This window comes from Hippopotamus amphibius, chromosome 10 (genome assembly GCF_030028045.1).
Source record: "Hippopotamus amphibius kiboko isolate mHipAmp2 chromosome 10, mHipAmp2.hap2, whole genome shotgun sequence".
Taxonomy (NCBI): Eukaryota; Metazoa; Chordata; class Mammalia; order Artiodactyla; family Hippopotamidae; genus Hippopotamus; species Hippopotamus amphibius.
Window position 1 is genome coordinate 75,482,091 of NC_080195.1, and position 13,927 is coordinate 75,496,017.

Consider the following 13,927-nt stretch of genomic DNA (forward strand, 5'->3'; position numbering starts at 1 on the left):
GTAGCTACACACGAAACTGCTCTTTGAGTTGTTAACCAATGTGCTTATGTATCTGCATTTTTTCCTCAGTTCAACCCTACTAACTTTAAATGCCATACAGTTTACAGGCAGAAAATAATTTAAATTCTCATTGTTTAATAAAATATTTTAGGTGGATAAATGAAAGATTTGTTCATGTAAACATTTTTTTTTTCCTTCAGTTTTGTCGAAGGAACATGCTTCACAAGTTCTGGTTAGGAAACGCCGTGCAAATGCTTTGCTTGAAGAAACGAAACAGGGTAATCTTGAAAGAGAATGCATTGAAGAACTGTGCAGTAAAGAAGAAGCTAGGGAGGTCTTTGAAAATGACCCTGAAACGGTAAGAATTCATGAAAAGTGGTAAGTTAGCATACCTAGATTTACAGTTACAGACGGAATGTTTCCAGCTTGAGTCTGTGTTCCCTTGTGTTCTTTTTTTTTAATTAATTAATTAATTTATTTATTTTATTGGCTGTGTTCGGTCTTTTTTGCTGTGCGCGGGCTTTCTTTTTAGTTGCCGTGACTGGATGCTACTCTTCATTGTGGTGCGCGGGCTCCTCATTGTTGTGGCTTCTCTTGTTGCAGATCACGGGCTCTAGGTGTGTGGGCTTCAGTAGTTGTGGCACACGGGCTCAATAGTTGTGGCTCACGGGGCTTAGTTGCTCTGCGGCATGTGGGATCTTCCTGGAGCAGGGATCAAACCCGTGTCCCCTCCGTTGGCAGGTGGATTCTCAACCACTGCGCCACCTAGGAAGCCCCCCTTGTGTTCCTTTTTAAAGTTAATGATTGTGTATATCACCTTCCACATGTACCCACTGGAGCATTTCAGGAGGAATTACCTTCAAAAGAAAGTGGGCTTGTTAGGGAGACATTATTTGCCAAAAGCAATGTGCTCTGACCAAACAGTAATTCATTTATACCTAATTACCACAAATAGTATGAACTCATGGTTTGTAACTACTTTCTCCCAACCAGGATTTTGTAGTGTTGGGTCAGGGGAAGGTGTCTCAAGTGTGTGTGTGTGTGTGTGTGTGTGTGAGAGAGAGAGAGAGAGAGAGAGAGAGAGAGACTACGTTGCTATTAGTATGCTTTGTTAATTCCCTCTATTGCCATTTTTAACCAAGCTTTAGAAAACAGGGCCTCTAATTCAGAGCTTAGCATATAATCGCTACTCAGTGAATGCTTACTGAAGAAACCATTACAGTACTGTGTTCCCTGAGAGTACTTTTAATTTATTCCATAAGCTCTTGGGAAGTTTCCCGAACCTGCTGTAAATCATCAATAATCCCTGGGGTTAGAATTTACATTTTTAGTGTCTAAATTTTTCCAAGTTAGGCTAGAATAAAATAATCACAAAGACCCCTAAAACCAATACAGAAATATGAGACCCCTAGGTCTGATCTTTAGTCCCTTAATTTTCCTAGTGAAGGGTGTTCTCTAACATGTTCTGCAGGTAGCAGAATATAAATAATGCCTCTAAGAATTACCATGAAGAATTCAAGTTTGATAATCTTCAGGGTTATCTCAGATTTTTTTCCTGAGGTGAGCTATATAATCAAAAGGAAATGAGGGAGAAAACATACACAAAGTACCTCCTTTACCTCTGCCTTACCTCCTGGGACCATGAGACTAGATGAGCAGTAACAAGCAGGAACCATTTGTCTGCAGTTAGAGAGCTTGTCCGAGACGGTAATAATTTCTGGGATTGCCCTTTAATCCTTTTACCTCCACCTATTCTAATAGGTTTGAAGACAATTTTTCCCAAGGCCCCCAAGATTCCTTTTTAACACTCTCCAAGATAGAATCAAAACGTTTCTTAGTTTTGTTGCCTTTTGTGGAAAAGCAGTTGACAAGACAATAATATTGTATTCACACAATACAACAGTGTACTCTTATTGTGTAGGAAACAGATACATACACACACATAGACACACGTATTTCTTTTCATTACTGAATTTGAAAATATATCCCAAAGTAGGGAGAACAATATATTAAACCCCAATGTATCTACTTTCCCTTTCAATGATTATCAAAAATCTGCCATTCTTATTTTGCCTATTCTCTACCGCACCCACTCTAATTTTTGTTTTGCTGCAACATTTTAAGGCAAGCCTGCATACCCAAGATTTCATTTTATTATATCACCCATGAATACTTGAGCATGTATTTCTAACACTGTAAATATGTCCTCATAGCTTAGCCTCTGAGTAGCAAATGGGGAGTGAGACAGAAGACATGGAGGGGCGGGAAAAGAGTAGAGAAAAGAAACTCATTTATGTGCTTCCTCTCCTGCACTCATTCTGACAATGGTGTTATTGACAGAAGAGAAGGAGGTGATGGAGAGAGTAAGGAAGAAATGGGAGAAATGAAAAAAAAAAAAAAACCAAAAACAACATTTATTATTGCTTCTCACTTTCTATCCTATCCCAGACACTCCCTGCCCACATCCCTCCTAGCCTGGTCCACACTCCTAGTCACCACCTATTGCTTATCTCCCCGTTGTCCCTAATATAGTCCTTTCACCACTACATCATCTCCTCTTGAACCCATTCATCATTGTTTCTGTCCTGGCTTTTGTTCTGTAGATGACAACACCTCAGTCTGAACCATCCTTATAAACTAGTAGATAAGTGTTGTGTAAGTTTCCACGTGAGAGGAGGAAGGAATGAGGACTTTAATTTTGTGTCCTGGATGAAAGTTATGTTCTGCACTTGAGGTTGTTTTTGTGTAGAAACACTGGTTTCTCGTGAGGAGTTCTTAATGCTGCACATTAGATGTGTTGTGACTTAAGAAGGCTTTTGTGAACTAGCCTGGGAGCCTTACCATCAGAAATCATTTTTAACATTGTTCTCCTTTTGCTAAAGTTCATTCCTTAGTCCAAATGACTGAATACAGAAGAATTCTTGGTACATAACCAATTTGTAAATAAGGTAACACGTGTACATAAGATGCTAAAAGATAAGTGTCCACTTCAATTCAAATTATGTTACTGTTTTTCAGCAATGAATCTGGTGTGTGTAATCAGCAGATGTGAAATATATCAAATGGGCATCTAATCATCATGGAAAAATTAAAGAATTTACAAAAAGCGGGCATATATAGTCACATTTAACATCTTCAGCGGAACCTGTTTTCAGTTTAGAAACCTTTGAAACGTGATTTAATTGATCAGTATTGCTTTACACCTAAGCATCTTATGGCTTAATGTTATTAGTCATCTACTCCTGGTATACATTTTACTATAAAAAAATGTTATATTGTAATGTGGAAATGACAGTTATATATAACTTATTGCATCTTTAATGTAAAAACACATTTTAAAATCAAGTTTTAACTCTACAGTGAAATTTAGGTTTGCTAAGATATATTTTTTCTTTTTTTTGTTTTCTAGGAATATTTTTATCCAAAATATTTAGGTAAGTTCAAAAGATCTCAATCATATAATCTTAGAAATGGAAGAAAACTTAAATATGATGAAGTCCAATCCTCCACTCGTATGTATTCCACCCAATACAATTCCACGAGCCTTGGGAGTAAGATCTCATCCTAGATGAAGATTTTCTGTCCTTTTGTTTAAAGTCATGTAGACAAATTTGGAATGGTTCTTTTAATTACTATGTGACATTTTGACTTTTAGTCTTTTTCACTCTTTAGTCTCTCTCATAAAGAGTCATTGAGCTGATGCAAAGTCATATTTAGGTACCAGAATATTCTCTGTAAGTACATGCATTTTCATGGGTTATCTTTTAATGAAAGGAAAGATCTCTGTACTCTCCAGAGCTTATGACATAATTATCATTTAAATATCGATAGAAATTATTAACAGCTTCCCACTTTGCAACACCATTTCCTCATTTCCTATAATATCCCACTCATGTTTTGCTTTTGGATACAGTTCTGGTCTCTGAGGTAATATTTCCATATCTAAAGAGATTAGATGATTTCAACTAAATGTCAATTAATAGGCTACAGTTTGTTCTAAACAAATATAAAAATATTTTATTAATATTTTTGGGAGATTTGTTAGCATTTCCGAAGAATGAAAATGGAGTATAATTTGTACACCTCTTTCTGATGAGATTCTCTGTAGGACCAGCCCACAGAGGTTTGCTCTCCCTCCTCCCTTATGCTCAGAATAGTCCCCATCTGTGCATCTTTCTACCCCGCTTTCATGCCAGCCAACGTGAGACTCCAAGGCCTGCAAAACTGAAAAGTAAATCTTCCTTGAAAGAAAAAGTAGGAATGTACTCTGATTTACATTAATAACTATGCAGCATAACATTGTTAATATAATTTAATAAGTGACTCTTTCTATTAAACTCTCATTTCTCTTGAAATTTGAGGGTTTAATTACAGTTTAGGGTATTACATTTTGTTTTTGTTTTATTTCTGATTAGCCATGCAGAGATTCCAGAGACCATTTGTAGGTAGGGGATTATTTATACCTTTCCCCCTTTCCTAGGGAGGCTTACATTAAATTGATGGTATGTACTTACATTTATCCATCAGGACAGTTAACAAGATAAGAGCCCAACATTATTGGGTAGGAGACCCTTTCTGAACCAAGAACTCTTTTTTTATAGTTCCTGAAGCGGTTACTCTTTCGTTTTTGAGTGTCCACGATGGTGGGAATCTTATTTGTGTGACACATCCTGAGTCAAGGAGACCCGGCTGTAATACACTACCTCTCATTTCACCCTCTCAGCAACTGCAGGACATCGGTTCAGTGGTATCTCTCTTTAGAACTCCGTAGCATGACCCTTTTCTGTTCTTAGGCTGCTAGGTGTTTTCCAGTTGACTTCTTACAATTTTTTAAATTAATTCCAATCCAACATTTATCTCCTGCAAGATCTTAAAATTATTTAACCTCTATGAGCTATAGTTTGCCCATTTGTCAAATGGGTAGTAACAATTTACCTAATAAGTTTCTAGCAAGAAATAAAATGAGGTAGTGTTTTCAGAGCGCTTAGTAAAATATGTCATGCTAGTTCTCTTCATTTTTGTCACCTAACTTCTCCTCTAGTCCCATTTTCTTTTCTTTCCTTCCCTTCCCTTTTCTAGATGCTAATAACAGATTTAGGCAGTTTCATTCAAATTTGGAAAGAGGATACTACAAAAATTGTGTAGTGATATTATTTATGAGTCTAGATATGAAAATTCAACAAGACTTTCTAAAATCTTTAGCTGCTGCATCTTAAGAGGGCAATGGAATAGAGATATACACCCATGAAAAACATTTCATCTTTGTAAAGTTAAGCCTTGACTCCTTACTTTCTAAAGCAAAAATTAAGGGTTTATACTGTTAAAGTCAAGAAAAGCGAGACTAGCAAGACTATTTCAGTCTCTCCATTATAGGTAGGAATTTAAATACTTTGTAATTAAAATAGACAATATTTGGCTGCTAAAAATTGTAAGCTTACATTAAAAATATATTATTAATCCATGTTTCTTAGGTCCATGTAAAGAGGCAGTGCTTCTGCAGGCATCAACACTCTGGAAAATAACATACCTTTAATTACAGAGTACATTTGGATAAACATAAATAACATTTTAATACAACATTATGTGTTTTGAAAAACTTAGATAAAATCTTTTTCTTTTTCTCTTTCCATTTCTCTCAACTTCCATTGTTTCTACCCAACTTTCTCTTTTCTTTGCCTATCTTATTTGGAAGCATGATAGAAAAGCCAAGTCATAATAATAATAATAATAATAGTAATAATAATAATAATAATATGTGGACTCTAGTCTCAGACCTAAAAATTTCTACTGTGTCAGGTTAGGCAACTTATTTAACTTTTCAGGTTCTGTATTTAAGTTGTGCTATAACTATATTTTCTAACTTCAGAGCTGTTGGGAATACCAAATAAGTACATGTATGTAGATAGATACTTTTATATTGAACTTTCTTCAGATGTAAAGTTTTATTATTTAATTGACTTATATAATGAAACAAAAATATACTGTTTATTATGATTTATTTTTTGATTCACATTTTATATTTTGGTTTTTAGTTATAAGCATATGTGATGAATTTCACTGTTGAAAACAGAAAAGAAACACTCTAAGTTAAGCCTTTCTGTCATTTGATGTGTATATTCTGTACGCTAATGGTCCTAATGCAGGTGGAGGGGAAACCTTTATAATTCTGCCTCTAATAAACCTAATGGTAATTTTACTAATTACCACAGCTCATGCTGGGAGCTCCTTACCATGAGATAAGGTCACCCAAGAAATTAGACCACTAATAGTAACCCATACTTTCTGGCAGTGTTTGGGTTTAGAGTTGTAGGGGGGTCAGAAAACATGTTTTTCTATCCTTGTACTACACTGAAAACATGGAATTTGGGCAGAAATACCCTGGGTTTTATTATATAAAGATAAGTTTTTAAGTTGTGTTCTTTTCCTTAGAAAATGGAATAAACAACTCTGCCATCTATGTAGGCCTTTAAAATATCACCCAGTAGAATGGATGATTAAATTAATGGGAGAAAAAGTTCTTGGAAAGAATGCTAAATTCGGAGCCAAAATGTAAATATCAGAAATAGTTTTTAATTTCTAGTTCTTACCAAATTGATGGATTAGCTCAGACTGCTGACTTCTCTTAAAATCATCTCAAGAGAAACAATAGCATTCCAGGCACTAATAATAACAAAATAAAATGAAAACAACAAGAAATATGAGAACCCATGGGTAGACTGAAGGCTGTTTGACCTAGTATGTGTGTGGGGACCTGGGGTGCTGACCACCGAGGCAGCAGTAAGAGGACAGATTAGATATTTAAAAAAGAAACTAAGCGTTCAAATCAAGCATATATCTAAAAATACAACAGAGCAAACCCAAAGTAGCAAAAAATAAGAAAATAACAAAAGTAGGGACAGAAATAAGTTAAATGGAAAACAAAAGAGAGGATTGATAAAAGAAAATCTCATTCTTTGAAAAAGGAAAGTAAGTTAGACTGACCTCTGGCAAGAATAATCAAGGAAAAAGAGAAAAAGGGAAAGAAGAAATGCCAAAACACAAAGTGTAGGATAAAAGGGGGAAGTACTATAAACATAGATTGGATTTATAATCATAAAATAAAGATTATAAAATAAACTATAATCATAAAGTGTTACAAAAGATAATCATATGATAATATGGGTATAGGAACTGTAGTAGTCTAGAACCAAGATTTCTTTCTAGGATGTTCTGTCCCAACCACAGGAACCTCTCCTGAAAGTGCCTCTTTCTTAGGCTTTCCTCCCGGATGGCCTGAGTTTCTATTTCTAATTCCGTTTCTTAGGAGAGCTTCTGCTCAGGCTACAAAAAACTAAGACAATCTCTCTCCAACTCTCACCTTCCTACTCATTCTCTCCAACGTCTTCCATTCCTGTTGGGCAGCAAGAAAGAGAAGTGGGAAGGTAAGGGATCGGGATTGCACTGCTTTGGAGTAGCCACGCAGCCTGCTCTTCACACTGTCATTCTAAATGCAGGTTGCCAAAAAAACATTATCGAGTATATTAGTATGGACTCATACATAAGATGTTTTATGGGTTAAACCTACTTTGTAGTCTGGCCTGGGGTCCTAATCACCAAAGGAAGCATTTCACCTGAATCTGTAGCTTAAGGGTTTTGAATTTTGGCTGTCAGATTTGTCCAGAAGTGCAGAATGAGGCTTTCTTACAAACAATAATCCTAATGAAATGTTCACACCTAGAATAAGATAATTCTGGGAGTGGGTGATTCAAGAGGAGGGACAAATGAATTTAGGGAAAGAATTCTCAAGACCTAAGATTGCCTAGGTCTCACTGGGACTCCAGAAAGATCACGATGATGTAAAGTACTTTTTGTATTGGAAAATATTATAACCTACCTCGGTAGGCTAAACAATGACCCCCCCAAAGATGTTCGTGTCCTATCCTCAGAAACTCTGAATGTTACCTAAAATGTTGTCTTTGAGGATTGTTAAAAATCTTGAGATGGGGACATTATCCTTTATTATCTGAGTGGTTCCAATGTAGTCATAAATGTTCTTATACGAGAGAGGCAAGGGATCAGAGTTGGTAGTAGGATATGTGACGATGCAGAAAGAGTTGACAGTGATATGAGGGTGAGGCCATGAGCCAAGGAATGCAGGTGGCTTGTAGAAGCTGAAAAAGCTGAGGGAAATAGATTCTCCCTTGGGGTCTCTAGAAGGAATGCAGCCCTGCCAACACCTTAATTTTAGACCTCTGATCCCTGTACGTGTAAGAGAATAAATTTGTGTTGTTTTAAGCCTCTAAGATTGTGATTTGTCAAAAAAGCAATGAGAAGGGAATACCCACATCAACTTCAAATGAGCCTTTGAACCCATCTGTGATGAATTGCATTCTCCAAAGATGGCTGCAAAAATATCTCCCATCTCACATACTCTTCTGCAATGTCACCTTGCCACTTCCCCATCACTATGTAGAATCTATCCTTTTCCCTCTCCCCCCAATCTGGGTGGACCCTGAGACTGCTTTGATCAATAGACTATGGTGGAAGTGATACAATGCCTTTTAACTGGCCTGGCAGCTTCTACCTCCTTCCTCTTGGAAGCTAGGTACCATGAAAGCAGTGCCAGGGACTGCTTTAGGACTGCGTACTCAGGGAAACTCAACCATATGGAGAAGCCCTGAAGCACCGCATACCGTGTGGAGATAGAGATGCCAAGGAGCCTGAGCTGTCAGACATGTGAGTGAAAAGCCCTCCAGGAGGTGGATCTTCCAGACCCAGCCACACTGGCTGGTCCCATGTGCAGCAGAGACAAACAGCTTAACTAAACCATTTCTAATTATTTGATCCACAGATCATGAGAAAAATAGAATGATTATTTTAAGCCACTAATTTTGGGAGTTGTTTGTTACTCAGCAAAAGATAGCCAAAACACCAACTTTTTAGTAAGTTGCTGACTATCTGAACAATGAGCTGGTACATGTAATGTTGCCTTCAGTGGCTATTAAGAAATGTTATGTTGTTGATACTAAATGACCGCTGGTTAATTTAAAGTACATATATATTTTATCTCTACTATTTCAGCTGTTATTTCTGCCAGATTGCTACATCTAATTTCACAGAGTTCTAGTGACAAATACAATGAATAAAGTAAACCTGCTTTGTAATTTTGAGGCATTATACAAATATTATTTTGTTAGTCTCTATGCAACATTGGAAGAATTGCAAGTTGCCTATGGCAACCAGAAATACTAACTCATTCTATTGACTTAATTGTAGACAATTTCTAAATTAGGCTCTGGTCTACAAATTTGAGGGTAAATTTAGGTTTCCACTACAGAATTAAGAACATGGATTTATGTGGTAATAAGTTTCCCTGCTAATTCAAGATATTTTTCACTTCTGGCTTTAAGATTCTTTCCCAAAGAGAAGCTTCTATAAATCTATTTTTCATGATTCTGTATTTATTGCAATCTTGTTTGTAGATTTTTAATTTTTCAAAGAAATGAATGGGAACATTTAGGATTGGCATTTGAATGCTGAGTCATGTAAATCTACAGAAGCATAAATATTCTACCTCTTTGGATAATTTCTACCATGATTTCAGATCAAATAAGTGTGTCTACTCTAAGATTACACTTGTTTGTATTTACAGGTTGTCTTGGCTCTTTCAGAGCTGGGTTATTCACTGCTGCTCGTCTGTCAACTAATGCTTACCCTGACCTAAGGAGCTGTGTCAATGGTAAACACCACTACCATCAGTTTAAAAACAAGCAAAATAAAAACCTACAAGTGAAGTACACCCATATAAATGTAACTAATGTTTAAAAATCAACAAATGAGCCCTTGAAGGGCTGTTGGCCCATCAAGGAGTTATTATTCTCAAAATATATTTTGAGGAATGTTTTTTATTTGTTTTATTTTTATTTTTTTGGCCTTGCCAGATGGCTCTAACACTGGATCAAATTGCCCGAATAATTATTTCTTTCAGTATTTATTTTTTTTATTATTTATTTAGCTTAAACTTTTTATCAAAATATCAAATATATATGTATATACAGATATAGCAATGTACATGTAAGATGAATTTTTTCCTTTTTTTTTGGCCACGCAGCTTGTGGGATCTTAGTTCCCCCACTAGGGCTTGAACCTGGGCTACAGCAATGAAAGCGCTGAGTCCTAACCACTGGACCATCAGGGAACTCCCTGAAGGAATGTTTTTTAGGTGTAAATGCTGCTCTTTTACTTAAAATGAATTTTCCACCTAACATTTAAATTGAAGTGTTCCTTGTTTGCCAAGCTTTAGGTCATTGACTTCAGAATTTTATTCCCGAGAGCTTTATTTTGGCTATTGTTGCATAATCATGTACTTATGACCAAATGTTACGGTTAATTAACAGGTCAAAGTGGAAACGTTTATTTTTCTGACTTTTGGCATCAATGATATAAATGTGGGAAATCTTGTGATATTCAGTTAGCCTTTCCCCTCTGAAGTTCACATAAGGCCTAGTGATAAATCTGGTAGATTATTTGTGTCTAGTTTATCGATTTCCTGACTTAGAGAGAAAAAGGTGAAATTGCAACATATAAATTGGATGTTTGTCCAGTGAATATCTTACATGCAGCATTGGCATTATTGATATATTTATTCATCTGCATTAGTTGTAACTATGCAAATAAAACAGTTTGCCTGAACATGTATATTTAGCTCATACTTTATTTTTTTAATTTACCAAAGGACAAAAATAATTTGATAATTTTCTGATTAGCCTGTTTTCTATCATTTTAACTAATACCTGATATACGTGGGTGAGTCAAAAATTATCCGCACTCTGGCTGTAGAATTTATTTGAATTAACTTTTAGAAAAGACAAATACATAATTTTTCAACATAATCTCCTTGCTTTTCAATACAATTTGTCCATCTGTCAACAAGCTTTCGTATTCCCTCATTAAAAAATGTTTTAGGCTGAGCTGTGAGCCACGAATGCACTGCTGTCTTCAGTTCTTCATCAGAAGTGAATCTTTGTCCTTGTAGGGCTGCTTTCAGGGGACCAAACAGGCAAATGTCCAATGCAGCAAGATCAGGACTATAGGGAGGATGCTTTAACACCGCAAAACGAAGTTTTCGCAGTGTCGACAGTGTGGGCAGAAGTGTGTGGACGTGCACACCCGAAGACCCCAAAAGACAAATCACTGCATGCTGCTCTTCTTTCATGCAAATCACAAGTGGGGCATCCATTTTTGCTCACACTGCAGTTACAGATGAACTGATGTAACATGTTCACACCTGCACAGCAGTGACTGGGGAGACAGTAGCCTTGAACGGAAAGCACTGGTAAGCCAGTGCGGCCAATAGAAGTTTTAATATAACCGGAGTGCGGATAATTTTGACTCACCTTCTTATTACTAATTTTCAAGAAACTTGATTTTATGAGGACGTTTTTTGAAAAATTCAGTAGTTATGTTTTAGTTAGATTAAAAAAATTTTTTTTGCAAATAACTGTTTGCTTTGCTAACTTAAGCAAAGGAGAATGTAAGGGAAGGATGGAAGGAACTTGCAGAGTCAGCTAGGAAGCCTGGAGAAATGGGTGTGGAGACATGCAGGAGCTAGGGACCTTTGCAGTGTCTAGTGAGGTGAGAAAGACCACAAATAAGTCAAGAAACAAATGGGCATATCGTTTAAGATAGTGGTAAAGTGCTGTAACATTTTAGGAAGAAAATGTCCTTCCTTCTGGAGTCAGAGTATTCTGCTACCTGTTGCCCAGTGTCTGAAAACCATTTGCCTAGAATTCTATTGATTTAAAGCAAAAGAATAAACCTGATCCCTGTTATTCTATCTTAGCTCAAATTGCAAGTTCCAAATTTTTCTATTGATACTGAGTAGTTTTATTGTTCTGCCTACCACATGGCATTGTTTTAAGGATCAAATAAGATAATATATGAAAAAAATATTAAATTACAGTTATAAGGTACTGTGTATATTTGGAAATTTAAAAGTAGTTCCTTTTTGCAAAATAATTGTAAAGATTTGTCTAATGGATCCACTTTTCTTAATGAGAAAGTATTTGAAGGAATGAGTTGTAATTTTTTCCATTGGCCCTAGGCTTTGTGCACAGGATTTCTATTCAAGGGCATATAATTCTATTTTACCATAGCGTGTCATAAAAATTAAATAAATATATATTTCCTTTAGCCATTCCAGACCAGTGTAATCCCCTGCCATGCAATGAAGATGGATATATGATCTGCAAAGATGGCCAAGCTACGTTCACTTGTATTTGTAAATCAGGTTGGCAAGGAGAGAAGTGTGAATTTGGTATGTATAACAAACCCAGCCAGCTCATCTGGATTGGCCTCCTGAAAAGTTCTCCGAAGGCTTTATTACTTTAAAAGTAATTAATTTTCTCCTTTTTTAGATATAAATGAATGCAAAGATCCTTTAAATGTAAATGGAGGTTGCAGCCAGATTTGTGATAATACACCTGGAAGTTACCACTGTTCCTGTAAACGTGGTTTTGTTATGCTTTCAAATAAAAAGGACTGCAAAGGTAAGAGTAAGAAGGTAGAATAAAAAGGTATTTACTATGTGAGAGCAAAATTCAGTTAGAGGATTTCCCCAGGAAATTCATGGAAAATTCTTGGGTTATAAGGGCTTGTAATAAGTATGCATTATTTTCCACCTTGAAGCCTTGTGACACTATGGGATTGCCTTTAGTTTATTGTTGATAGGGTATTTTTTTAATTTACAGAGTGTTTTGTTGTCTTCTTATTGTGTGTGTGTGTGCATGCATGTGCACGTGTTCTAATGAAGAATTTCGCTATATGGTGATAAAGTGAAGTTTTAGTACAAGTCCTTGCATACTACAGTCTTTGCAAAATCATTGTTTATCCTTTTTCTTCCAGACACTATAATATCTTTTATTTCAATAAGTTAAATAGTTTGCAAATAAATCACCACAATCCTTAATGACTTCTTTCATTGTATTTTATATTTCCTTGTCAGAAATACCTTTCTAATTTCTAATATAAACCCTTTATCCTGTACATCATTTCCTGTTGTGGTTTTGAAAAAGATGAAACTCTGGTTTGTTTTCTCTTTATACGTATAAGATCACATCACTGGTTTTTGTTTTTTTGTTTTTTTGTTTTTTAATTTCAGACTTAAATAATTCCTGTCGGTTTGCTTAGCTATTTAAGTCCTTTTACTGGTGTATTTATTTTTTTTTAAATTATTTTTCTCTTTCCCCCAAATTTTACCTTTCTTTTTTCTGCATAATGCCTTTTCCATTAGACTGCTTTAACCCTCTTTACTAAATCTTCAAATATAAGTGCTAGGTATGTGGATGACTAAAAATGAAATTTTCCAGCCGGGAGTTAAATTTTGCCTTTAGAAAATGGGAGCAAGTTTTTATTTCTTTCTCCTTTCCTCCTTCCCTTCTTTTCTTCTTTCTTTCCTTCCTTATTCCCTCCCTCCCTCTCTTCCTCCTTCTCCCCCATCTCTTTTTCTCTTTCTCCCCCCGCCCCACCTCCTCTTGTGATGAAGTAAAAAACTTTAGCAAGTTAAAATGTAAAGTTTTCTTGTTCAAGTCTATTCACATCTGTTTTGGTAAATCCTTAAATTAAATTCATATTCAAGGAGTGGTCTGTCCCTCACTGCACTGTAGTGTTTAGTATAGCATAGTTTACTATAATATCATTCAAAGTGTAGTTAAGTGATTCTAAGGTGAACTGTATAAACTAACCATTTGTTTTGAACAATTAACCAATTTGAGATTATATATCTTTCTTCTTTGCCTATTTGAAGGCGTTTGAGTTTAGATATTTAGAATACGAGTATCATTAGAACACCAGTTATAGAAAACCATCAAAATGAAGGGATAACATATGCATTCCATAGCAAATAATACCCATTCATACTTCTACATTTAAATACTTGAATAGTCTGTAC

The 13,927-nt window shown here is 35.7% G+C and overlaps 1 protein-coding gene across 2 annotated transcripts in view; it reads left to right on the forward strand.

Moving 5' to 3' along the window:
* The window catches only part of PROS1 (protein S), a 62,360-nt gene that overhangs the window by 20,806 nt on the left and 27,627 nt on the right, over positions 1-13,927 (forward strand). Inside the window, exons 2-6 of one of the 2 annotated variants that reach the window (XM_057697092.1) lie at positions 201-358; positions 3,410-3,434; positions 9,632-9,718; positions 12,173-12,295; positions 12,396-12,527. In XM_057697092.1, coding sequence (XP_057553075.1) covers positions 201-358; positions 3,410-3,434; positions 9,632-9,718; positions 12,173-12,295; positions 12,396-12,527 — 525 coding nt within the window. The remainder of the gene's footprint in view (positions 1-200; positions 359-3,409; positions 3,435-9,631; positions 9,719-12,172; positions 12,296-12,395; positions 12,528-13,927) is intronic. The other variant, XM_057697093.1, reaches the window with a different exon arrangement.